The sequence below is a fragment of the Microtus pennsylvanicus genome, chromosome 1 (genome assembly GCF_037038515.1).
Source record: "Microtus pennsylvanicus isolate mMicPen1 chromosome 1, mMicPen1.hap1, whole genome shotgun sequence".
Taxonomy (NCBI): domain Eukaryota; kingdom Metazoa; phylum Chordata; class Mammalia; order Rodentia; family Cricetidae; genus Microtus; species Microtus pennsylvanicus.
The window spans coordinates 203,764,158-203,781,514 of NC_134579.1; the positions used below are offsets into that span (position 1 = coordinate 203,764,158).

The following is a 17,357-nucleotide window of genomic DNA, read 5'->3' on the forward strand; positions in this document are numbered from 1 at the left end:
TGTCAACCGAGAGCAGGGCACAGACACTCACCAGCAGGGTGTGTCCCTCCGGTTCTCACAGCTGCCTAGCTTCCTTGAGCCTTCCCGTTGAAGGCTCTCCAGCGAGGGAGTGCTCAGTCTCTCAGGAGCTCCTGGAGTCCAAGGAGGGCAGAAAACCCAGGCCACTCCCCTGCTAGAAACTGATCCATGCCTACGCTCCACTTCCTGCACAAGTCACACTCAGCTACAAAAGGTACTTAAACTTCGCGTTAAAAAGAAAAGGAAGAAAGCAGCCCGAGGTAGGAAGTTCGCGCCTCTGCCTGAGTCAACGAATCAAAGTACAGCAGCCATGCAAAACAGGCTCTCCTGAGGGCTGCAGTAGCAGCCTCCCCCCCCCCACCCCACCCCCCCCGGAAGAGCCAAGCATCCAAGAGAAGAAGCATCGGGAATAGGAGGGTCTGAATGGCTGCTAAGTTCCCACTCCTGGTGCCTGGGAAACCAGCGTGCTTGAAGATGTTCCTAGGGGAAGTTGATGCCCAGTTAAAGAGGGCCACAGCCAGCAAGATGGAAGTCTCCGCAAGGGAGAGAACAGAGGCCACTACAAGTTGCACAGGGAACTTGGGCTTGGAGAATTCTGCTCTTGATTCATGAAGCTAGAAGTCCTAACAAATCCTGAATCCCCTTGGGATAGGGGGAGCACGGGGTGTGGCTCTCTTGCTGCAGTCCTGCATGGTGACTGCTTCCCGAATTGAGGAGGTCTTGACCCCAGGCCTCTACAGGACAACATTCTGCTGTTATACAGAAAGCAGACGCTGGATTTTGTTTCCTGAATTTGGGATGTTTCACAGCAATGCCGGCAACTGCACAGCAACCCACCTTCCACTGGACATGGTCAGGGAGTCAAGCTGAGTTTAGAATACAAGAGTTGGTAATGAGGGAGTAAGGAGGCCTGTCTTTCACGCGAGTGATGGAGGTTAAAACTCAGGCCCCCATGTTTGCACAGCAAACACTCTCACCCATGAGTTGTTGCTCTCCCCCTTTATTTATGTCTTTTGAAACATAGCCTTTGGATGTACTCGAGGTTGTCCTGAAACACCCTCTGTCCAGGCTAGCCTTGAACTCAGTCCTTTGGCCTTGGCCTCCCCAGTGCTGAGATGAATGGTGTGAACTTACCATGCCCAGCCTCAAAAGCTATTCTCTTAGATAAAATAGATCATCGAAGCCCTGGGAAGATTATCAAGATGGACCCAGGACGTGGGATATAAAAAGTTTGATTTGTGGGCCATCGAGATGACTCAGCAGGTGACTGATAACCTGAATCTGATTCCTTGGACTCACAGTGGAAGGAGAGAATCCACTCCTGCAAGCTGTCCCCTGACCTCCACACTGTGTCAAGTCACATACATACATATACATATACACACATATGCATACACAGATGTACACACACATACACAAACAACAAATAAATAAACGCAACAGACATTTAAAAAAGAATCCTGATTTGTGTCCAGCCCTGCAGAGGATGGGACCAAGTGGAAAGCATCAAATTATTTCTCAAAAAAAAAAAAAAAAAGAGGTCTGTGGGTAGCAAGATGGCTCAGCAGGCAAAGGTTCTTACTGCCAAACCTGATGACTGGAGTTCTAGTCACAGGACCAGCAAAATGGAAAGAGAACCAGCTCCTTCAGACTGTCCTCTGACATCCACACTTGTGACATGACACAGTATACTCACGTACATACATGTACATATATGTATGCACACAATACACATATGCACACACACGCTACATTTTAAATTGTTTGAGTGGACAGCGCCTGGGAATGACACCCAAGATCATCTGACCTCCTGCACAGTGCGCGCCCTCTCACACAGATACATGTGCATGCACAAAAATGATGGCGTCTGTTCAGTTGTCAGACTACAAGGTGATTGGTGGAGGCCAAAAGACTTCAGTGTCTTAATTCCTGGAGACATCATTTCGACCAGAAACCTCGATTCTCACTTGTCTTTGTTAGGAGAGCCACCGTATTTTTTCTTTACTGGTCCCTCTCCAGTATCTGATCTAGAGAAAGCTTGGCTGGGCTCACCCACAGTGGCTTGTTTCAGTTGTCATGACTGCGGGCTGCTGGGCTGGGAAAGAAGTCGGTCCTGCTTAGGTGACTTGCTACCCACTGGAAGGGGAACCCGTTACAATGTTACTCACGCCAAACTGAGTTCTGCCTAGAAGAGGAGGGGGCAGGGCAGCAGCTTGCATGGGAAGAGTCCCTGGACTCCATCTCCAACCCCACAAGAATCAATCAAATAAGAAAAAGAAGGGGGACTGCAATCTCGCAGCCATGACAGACACAGGGCGACACCTCAGAAATGCTGTTGAGTCCTGCGCAGGGCAGGGTAGAAGCAGGGTGGCAAGCCTCCTTCCTTTTCCTCTTTTGCTTGGTCAACCCCAAAGCTACTTCTGCCTTCTCCCCTCCTTTTTGGTAACGCTGGGGTCTGTGCCATCAGGAAGTGGCCCAGAAGGGCACAGGCATGTGGGGACAGACTCTCACCACAGAAAGAGGACAACATGCAGGCAGGTAACATGCACAGAGACCTGGAAGCTCTGGATGTTCAAGGACCAGAAAGGCTGCCTCCTTCTGTCTACAGTACCTGTGGACACCACCAGTCTACCTCACTGGCTTGAGGCTGCAAAGCTGGTAGATTCAGCAAAATAAACTTTAGATTATGGTTTAAAATCTTACTTAAATAACAAGAAAACAGGGCCAGTAAGATGGCTCGACTGGGAAATGTGCCTACTGCCACGCCTGACATCTGAGTGAGTTCGAATCCTGAGACCCACGTGGTCGGAGAGAATAGTTTGTGCAAGTTGTCCTGTGACTTCCATACATGTTACTCTGATGACCGGAGTTCTAGTCACAGGACCAGCAAAATGGAAAGAGAACCAGCTCCTTCAGACTGTCCTCTGACCTCCACACTTGTGACATGACACAGTGTACTCACGTACATACATGTACATATATGTATGCACACAATACACATATGCACACACATTACATTTTAAATTGTTTGAGTGGACAGTGCACACACACACACACACACACACACACACACACACACACACCAAAAAAAAATGTAATGATAAGACCCATTACAGCTTGAGAGAAAATGTCTTTTCAGTCCCAGGATGGAGAGTTGTTTGTTTTAAGCAAGATTCAAACAGCATAGATTATGAAGGAAAAACCAATACATTTAACTGTAGACCTCCAAACATTGTAAACAAAGTTAAAAGTTGCATATAAAACTGAACAAATACTTAGGACATACAGAAAACACACAATGTCTCAATTCATGAAAGATAATGCAAACCAAAAAGAAAAGGGCACAAAAATGTGCCATGGTGTGGACAATCCTAGCGGCCAGGGAACAAAAGCCGAAATGGCCTTGGCGAACCCATCCTCACATACAGGTTTGCCAAAAAGCAGAATGGCTCAGAAACCCGGATGTTGGCAGGATTTGGAGACTGAGGACTCCCACCTGCCTCTGGTGAACACATTAATAGAAAAGCCAAGAAGAACTCTCCTGACCAAGCATGTGCATGACTTCTCCCCACTATGCAAGGCCGCAGGTTCAGTCCTTAGCACCACACCATAAAGATGCTTAAAAAATACTTTAAAAATAAACACACGTACTTGTAACAGCATCTGATCTCTGTTAAACGCTCAGTCGATGGCTATTATCTTTTTGACTATAAATTCATTCATTTTTTGGTTTGTTTGGTTTTTTGTTTTTTTTTTTTTTTTGAGTCAGGGTTTCTTTGTAGCTTTGGAGTCTGTCCTGGAACTAGCTTTTGTAGACCAGGCTGGTCTCAAACTCAGAGATCTGCCTGCCTCTGCCTCCTGAGTGCTGGGATTAAAGGCACGCACCAACACCACCTGGCTAAATTCATTCATTCTTTTTGTGTGAATGTGGGTTGAGGATCAAACCTCTGCCCCCATCCCTAATTCAAAAGCTTTGACTGATTGAATCTCCCTTTGAACTCATGATTCTTGTGCCCCAAGCCCCAAGCCCGAGTGTTTTAATGTTTAATTATTTCGTGTGTGTGTGTGTGTGTGTGTGCATGTGTGTGTGTGTGTGTGTGTGTGTACAGGCATGCTGTGACATGTGTGTGGGGGTCAGAGGATGACTTTGGGCCGTCGATTCTCTCCTTCTACCTTGCTGAGTTGAGGATCTTGTCTTCTCCTGTTTACTGCATCCTCCAGGCTAGCTGGTCAGCAATTTTAGGCTATTCTCCTGTCTCTGCCTCCCATCTCCATGGTAGGACAGCTGGAATTACAGGTGTGAGCCACCAGACCTGGCTTTTGATGAGGGTTCAGGGCAAACTCAGACTGTCAGACTTGCATGGCAAGCACTTTTCCCGGCGGTGCCATCTCTGCAGTTCCTGTTTTGTTCTTTGAGATCGATGTGTCCCAGGCTGGTAACCTCCTGCCTCAGCAACCTAACCCCACAGGCTATGAGTGCCTGACACCACAGCTGGCCCAAACATAATTTTTAATGGAGATGGGACTGCTACAGCCGACTGTGGTCAAGCCCAACACCTAGACAGTACTGACAAATTGCAGAGACAAATGAACAGGGCACTGGGGAACACATCTTTAATCCCAGGACTCAGGGGACAGAGGCAGGAAGGAGACTCTCTGTCAGGTGGAGGCTAGTAGGTCTACACAGCGAGTTCCAGGCCAGTTAGGACTACACAGTGAGACCAGGTTTCTAAAACAAAACAACTTTGCGGAGACGAGGAAATCTACCCTCCCGGTCAACAGTCGGAATGTGTGAGCTCGTCACACACAGGCTGAGAGCAGGAGAAAGGGCTGAGCTGCTCAGAGTAGCTGTGGCTCTCCCAGATGACCCTACCACCTGTATGGCAGCTCACAAATGTCTGTAAGTGCAGTTTCAAGAGATCTGATGCTCTCTTCTGACCCCCATGAGCACCAGAAATGCACATAATAAACACACATATATACATACATACAGTCATACATTCACATAGTAAACACACATACATACATACAGTCATACATTCACACAGTAAACACACATACATACCTACATACATATAGTCACACATTCACACAGTAAACACACATACATACATATAGTCACACATTCACACAGCAAACACACATACATACATATAGTCACACATTCACACAGCAAACACACATACATACATATAGTCACACATTCACACAGTAAACACACATACATACCTACATACATATAGTCACACATTCACACAGTAAACACACATACATACATATAGTCACACATTCACACAGCAAACACACATACATACATATAGTCACACATTCACACAGTAAACACACATACATACCTACATACATATAGTCACACATTCACACAGTAAACACACATACATACATATAGTCACACATTCACACAGTAAACACACATACATACATACATACATACATACAGTCACACATTCACACAGTAAACACACATACATACCTACATACATACATATAGTCATACATTCACACAGGCAGGCAAAACATTCAGACACATACAATTTTTAAAAACTAACTCAGTTATCAATTATTACGTACTGCTGTCGCACACAGGCTATTTGGTTAAGGTTTAGAAAAAAGCATTTTTTTTCTCCTCCCATTCCCCAAGACAGGGTTTCTCTGTGTAGTCGTGGCTGTCCTGGCTTCAAACTCAGAGATCTTCTTGCCACTGCCTCCAGAGGTGGAGAGAGGAATCATTTCCAGGCCATTATGAAGCTACAGCTTGAAAAAACTGGTGGCCTCCTCCAGCAAGGAACTGTTGGACAGACTCCAGTGTGGGAAGGTCTGGCTCTCCAAAGATCAGCCAGTCTTTGTCAGGACTACGGGCCTCATGAGCAATACGGGACAAGGGGAATCATCCTGTTTTCTTTATAGAATCTTAGCTACTGAATCCATTGTGTCTGATGTACCCAGTGCCTTGTTTGGTTCTGTGGGCATTCTCATCATGAGATTGTGACTACATAACCCAAATAAATCAGCATTTGGGAAACATACCTACAGTTGCACTAATGCATAGCTTTAATAGACCATCGTGGACTCTGGAAGTCCTGCCTGCCCTAGACTCCTCAATTCTCAAAGAGCCCTCAAGGGAAATGTGAGGTGGCCCATGCTAGAATGCCATACATTCCTGGGAAAAGATGCTGTTATCAAAAAGACACGAGGACTGTGGGTCACTAATAGGTAAACCAAGATGGGCACAGTGAAAATGGAGAATGTTGCATATGCTACCTGGAGCCTTGACAACTTGGACCAATGACATTGTCTTGTAAGTGACCACATCTGAACACTGGCCACATTGCTTAGAAATACAGGCTCCAAGGCTATCCCAGCATCCTTTGCTGGTCTGCTGGCTAAAATGCCACAGAAGCTTTACTTGAGCTCCACAACACCTTACCCACAAGTTGGTGACATGGTCCCAAGTTACCATGGCCCTATCCCCCACCCTGTCCCAAGACATGCTCAAGTCCTAACTTCCTAAGTCTGCGAACACTTTATTGAGAAATAGTCTCTGTAAAAGTCATCCAGATGAGATACAGTCACATGGTCTTGAATGGACCCTAAATGCAATGGCCAGCATCTTTATAAGAAAGGGGAAAAGAGCCAGGCGGTGGTGGTGTATGCCTTAATCCTAGTACTTGGAAGGCAGAGGCAGGCAGATCTCTGTGAGTTTGAAACCAGCCTGGTCTATAGAATGAGTTCCAGGACAGCCAGGGCTAAGAGAAAAACCATCTCGAAAAACAAACTAACAAAAAGAAAGAAAGAGAGAGAGAGAGAGAGAGAGAGAGAGAGAGAGAGAGAGAGATTCAGAAATGCAGGGTAAAGGCCACGTGGAGACAGGCTGGGCTTGAAGTGATGCAGCCAGTAAACCAAGAGCACACCGGAGGCCAGCAAGCAGCAAGCATCATTAGCACCTTTGAGGGAGCGCAGCCCCAACCATACAGTGAAATTGGAACTTGTAGCCTCCAGGACTGAGAGAAGTTTCTGTTCTTTTCAGTCATTGGCTTGTGGTCATGTGCTCTGGTGCCCTAGAAAGAGCATCCCACCGCATCTCCTCACCTCAGATCAGCTCGCCCTGCAGCCGGGAGCCCTGGGCAGGTTGGTACGACTCCAGAGCCTGAAGCTTTAACGGCTACTCTGTGTTGCAGCACCACCGTGTCCACCCACGAGGCTGTGCAGTGGGCTCCGAAACAATGCAAGCTTCGTGGTGGAAACCATCACATTCTTTCCCATCAGCATGAGAGGGGGAAAGGCCATGAATCTGTGCTTTTGGTTTGTGAGTAGTAGATAATTCAGTGTAATAGTGAAACATCCTTTATGACGTTAGAAATGCCTGCTGCCATCCGAGGAGATTACAGTAACAGCGAAGTTCTTTACTGCATGCCTGTGTGTAGACATGAGGCGGACCGGGTGACTGTCCCGAAGACAGTATGAGAAGTGGGAAATGTGAGGTGGCGCATGATGAGCATTTTTGGGTACAAAGTAACTATTTTAACACAAAATCTACTTGCTGCTCAATCTTTTTTTCCTTGCAAAAATCAATGGAAAATATCACTGAAGACTGGTTCACCTAGTGGAATGGGGTCCACATTAACTAGGGGGGTTCCACGAATCCTGCTTCCACCACATCCACCTGGAGCCCTTCCAGACACTTGAACTGCTGTTCTCTGCAGTAACACTTGCTATGTGGAGCCCTTCCAGACACTTGAACTGCTGTTCTCTGCAGTAACACTTGCTATGTGGCAGGGACTGTAGATTTGTTGTTTTTTTATTGGTGGGATGCCCACTCCACGTTGGAGCACTGCTTCAACGCGGGTCTCAAATGCAGGCCTCCACTTATGTAGCACCTCCTCTGGGAAGCCTACTGGGATTAAATCTGGTTTGGGGTTGCACGTGGCACAGGTATGGGATGAGTTGCATTCAAAGCCATGAGGGCTGTGGTACCAACCCGTTGCAGAACCTATATCCAGCTCCCACTTTCCTCAGCTACTTCCTTAGGAACACGCTAGCGTTTTCTATTGCCTGCAAATCAAGTTCAGGTTTCCTGGCTTTTGGCTTCCCACTCCCTCCTGTCTTTGGGCTCCTCGCTTCTCTTTCCAATCCTCCGCTTTGGTCAGATCATCATCTTGTGGCTCCTTAGCTTTCTGCTCCTCCGATCGGCACAGGCCTTTGCTTCTGACTCAAGCTTCCCGACTGGAAACCCAAAACTGTCCTCCACACCATGCACCAAGGAAACAGCACAAAACTGTTTTCAGGAACTGGGGGTCATTGTGGTTGTGTTCTAGAGCTCCAGCAGCAGAGTGGCACGCTCTAACTTCTCGTTTTGTACAAACTCTTGCTAATACACGACCTCCTGTGAAATCTTTTGTGTCAGCTTCCCAGCAATCCAGACAAAGTAAATGCCAGCAATCCAGGTTGAAGAAAATCATTACATTTACTGTGGTGTGTGTGTGTTAGCCTATGTACCAGTGTGCTTATGGAAATCAGAGGACAGCATGTGAGGCCCAGGGTCAAATCAGGCTTGGTAGCAGTGCCTTTTCCTGACAGCCCTGGCAGTACAATTTTTAAATTGCACAGTGAAAACACTTAACAGCTCACGCATGACAGAATAGGAGGCAAACATAAAATGGCTAACTCCTGCCAGTGCTCACATTACCCTGCCGTGGGTGGGTAAAACAGGTAGGAATAAAGATCGTTCCATCAGCAAGAACAACTGGTGTTATTTGCTGAAAAGGACACAGTTTTGAATATGAAGGGGATCTCCACATGCTCATCTAACAGGAAACACAAGCTTCTCTCAAATTTCCCATCAAAACATGGTCTCCTAGCAACACCCACTGAAAGGTAAAGCTTCTGAGATTTCGATTTTACTATCTGTTATGCATTCTTTGTGACTCAACCTTCAAGGGCATAAAATGTCAAAGTTGAGATTAAATTTCCACTAACCGAAATGCAATTTATTAAAGGAATTTGTACAATGGCTGAAACAACATGAAGGTTTTCACTCGGCCACTAGAGAACTATTAAAGTTCTAGCCAGAATATTTGAAAATTCAACTAGTAAAAGATTAAATTAAAAGCTTAAAGTGAAATTATATTAATGAGCAATTTTGGGTACAAAGTAACTATTTTAACACAAAATCTAATTGCTGCTCAATCTTTTTTTCCTTGCAAAAATCAATGGACAATATCACTGAAGACTGGTTCACCTAGTGCAAAAAGCAGTAGGTTCTCAGCCTGCACAAGGCCTTCAGTTCAATGCCAACGTGAAAGGAAAACATGTTAAGAGTTCACCTAAAACCTACAGAAGCCAAGTCGATACGGGAAACATGGCCGCTTTAGCTATCTATACAAGCAGTAGTAACACAGATCCAAGCCCGCCCTGTATCTGATAGTCACGGTAGTTCACAAATGCTATGATTAGAAGTCACAATTAATTCAAAACCACCTGGTGAGTCTCAGAAGGCAGAGATAGGCCTGGGCTACATAGTGAGCTCCAGTTCAGCCAAAGCTACAAAGTGACTCTCTCAAAAACAAACAAACATCACCTGAAGTCGCTGGGAATGGAGCTCAGTTGGTAGAGAGCTTGCCTAGCACACACGAAGGTTCAGTCCTCAGTGCCACACAAAATAGGCATGGTGGTACACGTTTATAATCCCAGCTCTCTGGAGGTTGGGGCAGGAGGATCGGAAATTCAGTCATTCTCAGCTACACCGTGAGTTCAAGGCCGGGCTGGGATACAAATGATCCTGTCTCCATAAACTAAAAAAAAAGGGGGGGGGAGTTTGCTGAAGACATGGTTCAGCAGCTAAGAGCAGGCTGTTCTTCCAGAGGACCTCAGTTCAACTCCCAGCACCCACATGGCAACCAACTGTCTGTACCTCCACTTCCACAGGATCCAACACCCTCACACAAACATATATGCAGGCAAAACACCAATGCACATAAAATCATTTAAAAATAATAATCAGTTGGGCAGTGGTGGTGCACCCCTTTAATCCTAGCACTCGGAAGGCAAAGGCAGAAGCAGGCAGAACTCTGTGAGTCTGAGGCCAGCCTGGTCTACATAGCTAGTTCCAGGATAACTAGGGTTGTTGCACAAAGAAACCCTGTCTCAAAAAACAAAAACGACAAAAAAATTATAATAATAAAAGAAAGAAATCACCTGGTGAAAACCACAGCTTCTCAAAAGGAAATTCTTGTATATTATCTTTGGGAATGTGAATTATTATAGCCACTATGGAAAACAATAGAGATATTTGAGTTGGGGAAAACTTTGAGGATAGTGCTATTATGATCCAGCAATCTAACAAGTTTCAATTGGCATGCTGAAAGGCTGTATGTGGTCCTAGTTCACTGCCATATCAGTTACAACAGCTCAGACATAGATCTATTGGCTAACAATATAACATACTGAGAAAATATGTCATAAATACACAACAGGCCAATTCTGCTTATCCTTTAGGAACGAAACTGTCACTTGTAACAGCATGGATGAACTGGGAAGACATTAATACTGAGTGATATAAGCCAGGCTCAGAAAGATAAGTTCTATGTGACCTCGTTTTTATGGGAGGAAAGTCTATAAAAGTAGAATTCAAGAATGAAATGATTGGCAGATGAATGTGGCTTGAATAACAACGGCCTCCATAGGCCCATAAGAAGTGACATTCTCAGGAAGTGTGGCCCTCTCTCTTGCTGCTGCCTGCTGATTCAGAGGTAGAACTCTCAGTTCCTTCTCCCTCCATGTCGTCATGCTTCCCTTCACGGCAATGATGAACTAAACCTCAACTGTTAGCCAGCCCCAATTAAATGCCTTCCTTTATAAGAGTTGCTGTGGTCATGGCGTCTCTTCACAGTAACAAAACACTAAGACAAGGGATAAAGGAGATTTGGGTCAAAGGCTGTATGTTTTTTACTAGATGAAAAAAAGAAATGTCTGAGAAGTACTGCAGAGAGTGCAAGCTACAGCTAATAATAATGGAACAGATTTCAAAATCCCCGAGAGCAGACTCTGGCCAGAAGAAAAAAAAGTGAGCTGATGCTTGTAAATAAATTTACTCATCCCAGATATGAACACATAACACACACTACACCTCCATAAGCACATAACATTACTGCCAGATGTGTAGGGAAAATAAAACAGCTTCTCAAAATTTGCAACAAAGGACATTTTGCCCTGAAACGCTTGTGTATAAATTTTTACCATTTCAATATTCCAGAGCTATTAAATCAAGTCTCAGCTGTCAGTAGGTGAATTCTGTTTCCAGCTCTTCTCTTGCTCATTCTTCCAGACCACACTTTAGAATCATCTGTGTGAGCAACACTTACAGCTGTCTATCCAGGATGACTCTGTGTCTTCATCTCGGGTGTATGTGCATGCACAATTGTGTGCAGGTACGTGGAGGCGAGAGGTCAGTCAGGTATCTTCCTCAATCACTCTCCATCACAGTTTTTGAGACAAGGTTTCTCATTAGCCTTGGAGCTTCACCTGCTCCTGCCTCGCCAGCGCTGGGACAGAAGCACACACTGTCAGCCTGGTTATGTGGTCCTGAGGATCGGGACTCAGTCCTATGCTTGTGAAGCAAGCACAGGGCAAGCTGAACCATCTTCCTAGCCATAAAGCCAACTTCTTACATAACTAAGCCTCTTCTATTGATGGTCAAGACTATGTACAGCAATGAAGCAACAAAGGCCCATCAACAGATCAACTGCCCCATCCATTACAACTATGTAACAATAAAAATGAATCAACTCTTAAGAAAAGTCACAAAAGTAAACATATATTGTGTCATTTTTATAAAATTCCAAACCATATGAAATTAACAGCAAGGTAAACACAACTCAGAATGATAAAATCTGGAGGACGAAAGGACATGAAACTTCCACAGCAAGCGACCCTCTTACATTGCGGTCGGGTATACAATTTACTATGTTTTATGTATTATATACAACTCTATGGACTTCTATGGTATGAAATGCTTCATTTAAAAAAGGCTGAAAATATGAAAGATGTTAAATATGAACAATAACATGTATGAACAACAATAAAATTTGTATAAAAAGTATACACAGAAAATGCCCACTCTCTTCCAGTGCCCCACACCCTCAGTGTTAACCTGGAGGGATGCACCATCAACATGGAGGCAGGCAGAGTTAGCTGTGCCAGCAGGAACTCTGAGCATCTGCGAGAGCTCCAAACCAGGCAGGAGCAGACCTCCTAGCCACTCACTTCCTCTTCTTCCCCTCTCATCTGTACTTAGATCTTTCTTTGTCTTTGGATTTTTTTGGACTTCTGCTTCGGTCTCTCTTTCTGCTCCTTTCCCTTTCATAAGGATCTGTCTGGTACTTGGGTTTGTGGCTGTTACTATAGTGACCATCCCTTTCTCGAGATCGGCTACGACTGCGGTTCTGACGTCGGTCTCTCTTTTCACTTTTCTGTTTCTCCCAACAGCTTTCTTCATCTTCATAATGGCCAAAGCCCATTTCCCTGTAGATATCCTGTCAAAGAAATGCGGTTTTAAAGTTGGTCAGTAAAATGATCATCTATGAGCACTATCAATTCATAAAGCCACGAAGCCATTAGCAAGTCATTGCAACAATTCAAATCCATTTTATTTTATTCAAATTCACTTTATTTTTATTTTCTGTGCGTAGGTGTTTTGTCTGTCTGGATGTCTGTGTACGAGTGTTGGATCTCCTGGAACTAGAGTTACAGTCACAGCCATCTGTAAGCACCATGTGGTACTGGAAATTGAACCAGCATTCTCTGGAAGAGCAGCCAATGCTCTTCACTGCTGAGTCATCACTCCAGCTTTCAAATTCATTTTCATTTTTTTCATAGCAGGTTCATGCTATGTGGCCCACGCTGGTACTGAATCCACACTTCTTTAGTCCCAGCTTCTCTCAGCCACCTGCCCTCACGGCTTCAGTGTGTACTACTCCTAATACTAGAATCTCAAAACTATATAAACACAAATAACTCAGAAAAGTTAACCTTTTTTTTTTAAGAACAATCTTTAAAAAAAAAGTTTTTTACATCTATTTCAGTTGAGCTGAGGGATCAGATCTAAACATAAGGAACTGACGCAGCCCAGCAAACTCTGAACAGGCCTTGTTTCAATGGTATCAGAGGCACAAACGCAGGCCTTCACACCTGCCGGGTAAATGTTGCACGGTATCCCCAGTCCTAGAGCAACACTCAATGCTCTCATCACACACAATCCTATTCCACTTCCCCAGAATGTGGTCCCATCACTGAGCTGCAGGGAAACGACAATTCTACAAGATGCCACTCAAAGAACACGGCTAAGCCAGTCAAGCTAAAATGAAAGGAAATGTTGGTGTGGACAACACCAAAGCCCCCAAGAGGCTGGCCTTGAACTCATTCTGTAATCCAGGTAAGCCTTGGACTACTGATCTCCTTGTCCCAGCCTCCTAAGGAGCTGGAATTACAGGCCTATGTTATGTTACCACACTTGCCTCATTTTTTTTTTTAATTACTGGGCACACATTCTATTAGTCCCCTACCGCTGGTTAATTTTAAAGTGTTCTCTAATGTCATCTCTTTATGTCTTTAAATACATTTTACATGTTCAAACTAGGCTGGTACATGATGTGTTAAAACTCTTACTGAAGGGGGCTAGAAAAATGGCTTAAGGGAACTTATTTGTCTTCCAGAGGACCTGAGTTCATTTCCCAGCACCCATAAGACAGCTCACAACTATCTGTAACTCTGACTGGACAACCATGGCAAAACATCAATGCACATAATAATAAATAAATTAAAAAACAAAAAATATTTGTTTAAAAAAAAAACCTCTTACTTAATATGTCAGACATGATGGCACATGCCTTTAACCCCAGCCCTGTGAGGAGGCAGAGACACATGGATCTCTATATGAGTTTGAGGCCAGCCTAGTAAGCATGGCTCCAGGCCAGTCAAAACTACATAGAGAGATCTCCTGTCTTTCCAAAAAGAAAATATCTTACTTTCCTATCCTTAAAAGTGAATTAAGAAACAATCTATTGGGCTGTAGAGATGACTCAGAGGTTGGGAGTACTGGCTGCTCTTCCAGAGGTCCTAAGTTCAATTCCCAGCAATCATATGGTGGCTCACACCCATCTGTAATTCGATCTGGTTCCCTCTTCTGGCATGTAGACAGAACACTGTATAAATAATAAATAAATTTTAAAAAAAAGAAAGAAATGACTAAGAGACCAATTTGGGCTGGAGAGACAGCAGTTAAGAGCACCTGTTTAAAAAAAAAAAAAAGAAAGAAAGAATCTATTGTTGTAAAGATAGCAAAAATGGGTCTGCCTGGGCTGGAGGCACAGGGGAGATATATTAAAGTGCTTACTGAGCAAGCCATAGCCCTGAGTTCAGTCTCCAGTTCACACCCCCAAAAGATGGATATTTGGAGAACTGAGAACCACTTTGACTACCCAACAGGCAAGCTGCAGCTAAATACTACTCAATTTCCTGTAACCCAGTAAAACCCAAACTTCAACAACACAAAGCCACTTATGGACTTAAGGTATAAGGTGAAAATTAAGCAGATGAGTTTCTGAACTGAACAGTTTGCAGAAACAAGTGAGAGCACCCTTAGGAAACTGGACTCTGTCAGCCAACAACAGCACACAGCAACATCTGTTACACCTACAACCTAACCTACTGAAGTTCCTGTGAGTAATTATGTCTCCCAGACTACAATAGAAAATACCAATGTTGAGCTTTCTTACAAAGAAAAAAAATTAATATAGTTATATTGTCAAATCAAAATATAAAACCCCCAAAACTTACTTTAATGTACTTAATGGGAAAAAGGTTAGAAAATGATAATTCAGAATCTAACCCTTTGATAGTTACAAACGCATTTAATTATTTTTAAACTTAAAGGGCGTGTGTGCGTGTCAGAGGACAGCTCCCAGCAGTTGGTTCTTTCTTTCCACATGCTAGGCTGGAGTAGCATGGTCCCACACCGGTCCTCGAGGAGGTCCTTCTGGGAGACTTTCCTGTTTCTGCTCTCCGTGTCAACACAGGAGTGCGGGGAGGATAAATGTGTGGCACCAGAGCAAGCGATTTTTTTTCTCCTTCTTTCTTTTTAAAGGGAGTTCCAGGAACTGAACTCAGGTCATTAGATTTGCATGGCAAATGCTTTTTACTTGTTGAGCCATCTCCTCAGCCCTTAAAATTCTTTTAAAGCTGCTAACAGCATTTCTTCCTTTTTACCGCATGCCAAAAGATTGCCACTGTAAAGTTTTAAGTAAACAGAAAGCTGACTAGGGAGATAGCTCAGTCATAAAGCACCTGCATATAAGTGCCTGGTTCAGATCCAATCTCCATGTGAAAACTTAGACAAGATGACATGTGCCTGTAACCCCAGCACTGTTGGAATTGTGACCAACAGATCCCTGGAGCTTCCTGGTCGGAGAGCTTAGTCACTTACTGAGCTCTGAGTTCAGGAAGAGATGCTGTCTCAAAGAAAATAATATGAAGAACAGAGGAAGACACTTAACTTGAACCTCTGCCCCCCCACACCACAGATATATACTTGCACACAAATATAAGCACAAAAACATAAACACAAAATTTAAAATAGCCCCCCCCCCAAAGTAGGATAAAAAGATTCCTAAAACAGAGGAGACGATGGCCTTAAAAATAATCAGTCTTCTCATTTCTTTAAAACTCTGATTATCTCAAATGTTTATCTTGGGCCTGGATTCACTGAAGATATCTAAGTACAGGTTTGAACACCTGTAGCTAAAAGCGATAAGGGCTTCAAAGGTTTTCATAGAAAACATGTTAAACATTCATAGGAATGTACTGCAATGATTATTTTAAAAGACTGGGGTGATCTAGACTAAGCAGAAATTAAGAGAAAAGAGGTACACTATGGAGATGACTGAGTGGGAATGGCCTCTAAGTCCAGCACTGTGTGGAATGGCAGAGACAGAAGGATTGCTTGAATTCGTTGGCTACCAGTCTAGCTGCAGGTCTAGTAAGAAGCCCTGACATAAAGGAATAAGCTGGAAAGTGACAAAGCAGGAAACCTTGATGTGGGATTCCCCTCTATATGCTGTGATTACCACTAGGAAATAAAGGAACTGCTTTGGGCCTATAGCAGAGCTATAAGGAAACAGAGCTAGCGGGAAAAACTATACAGAATTCTGGGAGAAGGGAGGAGTTAAAAGCAGCGATTTAATTAATATGGTTTCTGTGTTCTGATTATTTCAGTTCTGGGCAGACAGGACAAACAAGCGACCTCCTTACTACAAAATCTGACATCCTCCGTTAGTCTCCAGAGCACATACCCTAACATGCATACATGTACTAACATGCACACACACAGACAAACAATAATTTTTAAGGGGGAGTAGATTCTCTGATTAGATGGCATGGATATTGGACTATGGGCCAATTCTACTAGAATAACAAGAGAATTAACAAAAGAAGACTAAGAATATGTTCCTGGTTAAAAAAAGCCAGCAGTAGACTACTTAGGAATGTAAATCTGATCTAAACTATCGCTCCACTGCTTACTATAACTACAGGTCAGTAACAAGCTTCTTCCTTTACAATTTCCTCATTGTGAAATGGGGATAAAAGAGCTTTCCTCACATTTTAAGAACAAAAAAATGAGTTTATGTTGGGCAGTGGTTGCACACACCTTTAATCCCAGTGCGGGAGGCAGAGACAGGTGGATCTCTGTGAGTTCAAGGTCAGCCTGGGCTACAGTGAGTTCTAGGATAGGCTCCAAAAGCTACAGAGAAACCCTGTCTTGGGGGGTGGGGAGGGGAAGAGGAGAGAGAGAAAAAAAATTACTTTATTGCTTTTATCTTTATTTATGCATGTGAGGAACATTTGAAAAAATGGACAGATATAGTTTAAAATCTACAGCAGGAGCCGGGTGGTGCTGTGTGCATTTAATCCTAGCAGTTGGGAGGTAGAGGCAGGCAGATCTCTGAGTTCAAGGACAGTCTGGTCTAAAGAGTGAGTTTCAGGGCAGCTGTCTATACATAGAAACCCTGTCTTGAAAAACCAAAAATAAAATAAAATCTGTAACAGAATATGAGTGATGACAAAATTTAAAAAGTTAACAGGCTATAAAAAGGAGATTATGCTTCTGTTAGATGGCACTGAGGGGTAGGAATGTATGCTGTTTAGGAGTATTTATCAAATATATATTTACTAAAATATTTTTAGCTCTAGAGAGATACTGAAGACCTGTATTTCTATTTCCAGCACTCACAAAAGCCAGGTGTGAAATACAACTCTGTAACTCTAGCATT

The 17,357-nt window shown here is 43.8% G+C and overlaps 2 protein-coding genes across 3 annotated transcripts in view; both read right to left on the reverse strand.

The window, feature by feature from the left end:
- Positions 1-268, reverse strand: part of Zc3h12d (zinc finger CCCH-type containing 12D) — a 38,638-nt gene extending 38,370 nt beyond the window's left edge. Inside the window, exon 1 of one of the 2 annotated variants that reach the window (XM_075949273.1) lies at positions 32-268. The gene's annotated coding sequence lies outside the window, so the exon portion shown is untranslated. The remainder of the gene's footprint in view (positions 1-31) is intronic. The other variant, XM_075949265.1, reaches the window with a different exon arrangement.
- A 10,839-nt stretch (positions 269-11,107) lies between these two features.
- Ppil4 (peptidylprolyl isomerase like 4) overlaps positions 11,108-17,357 on the reverse strand; it is a 33,963-nt gene continuing 27,713 nt past the window's right edge. Inside the window, exon 13 of the mRNA XM_075949317.1 lies at positions 11,108-12,566. Coding sequence (XP_075805432.1) covers positions 12,315-12,566 — 252 coding nt within the window. The 3' untranslated portion in view covers positions 11,108-12,314. The remainder of the gene's footprint in view (positions 12,567-17,357) is intronic.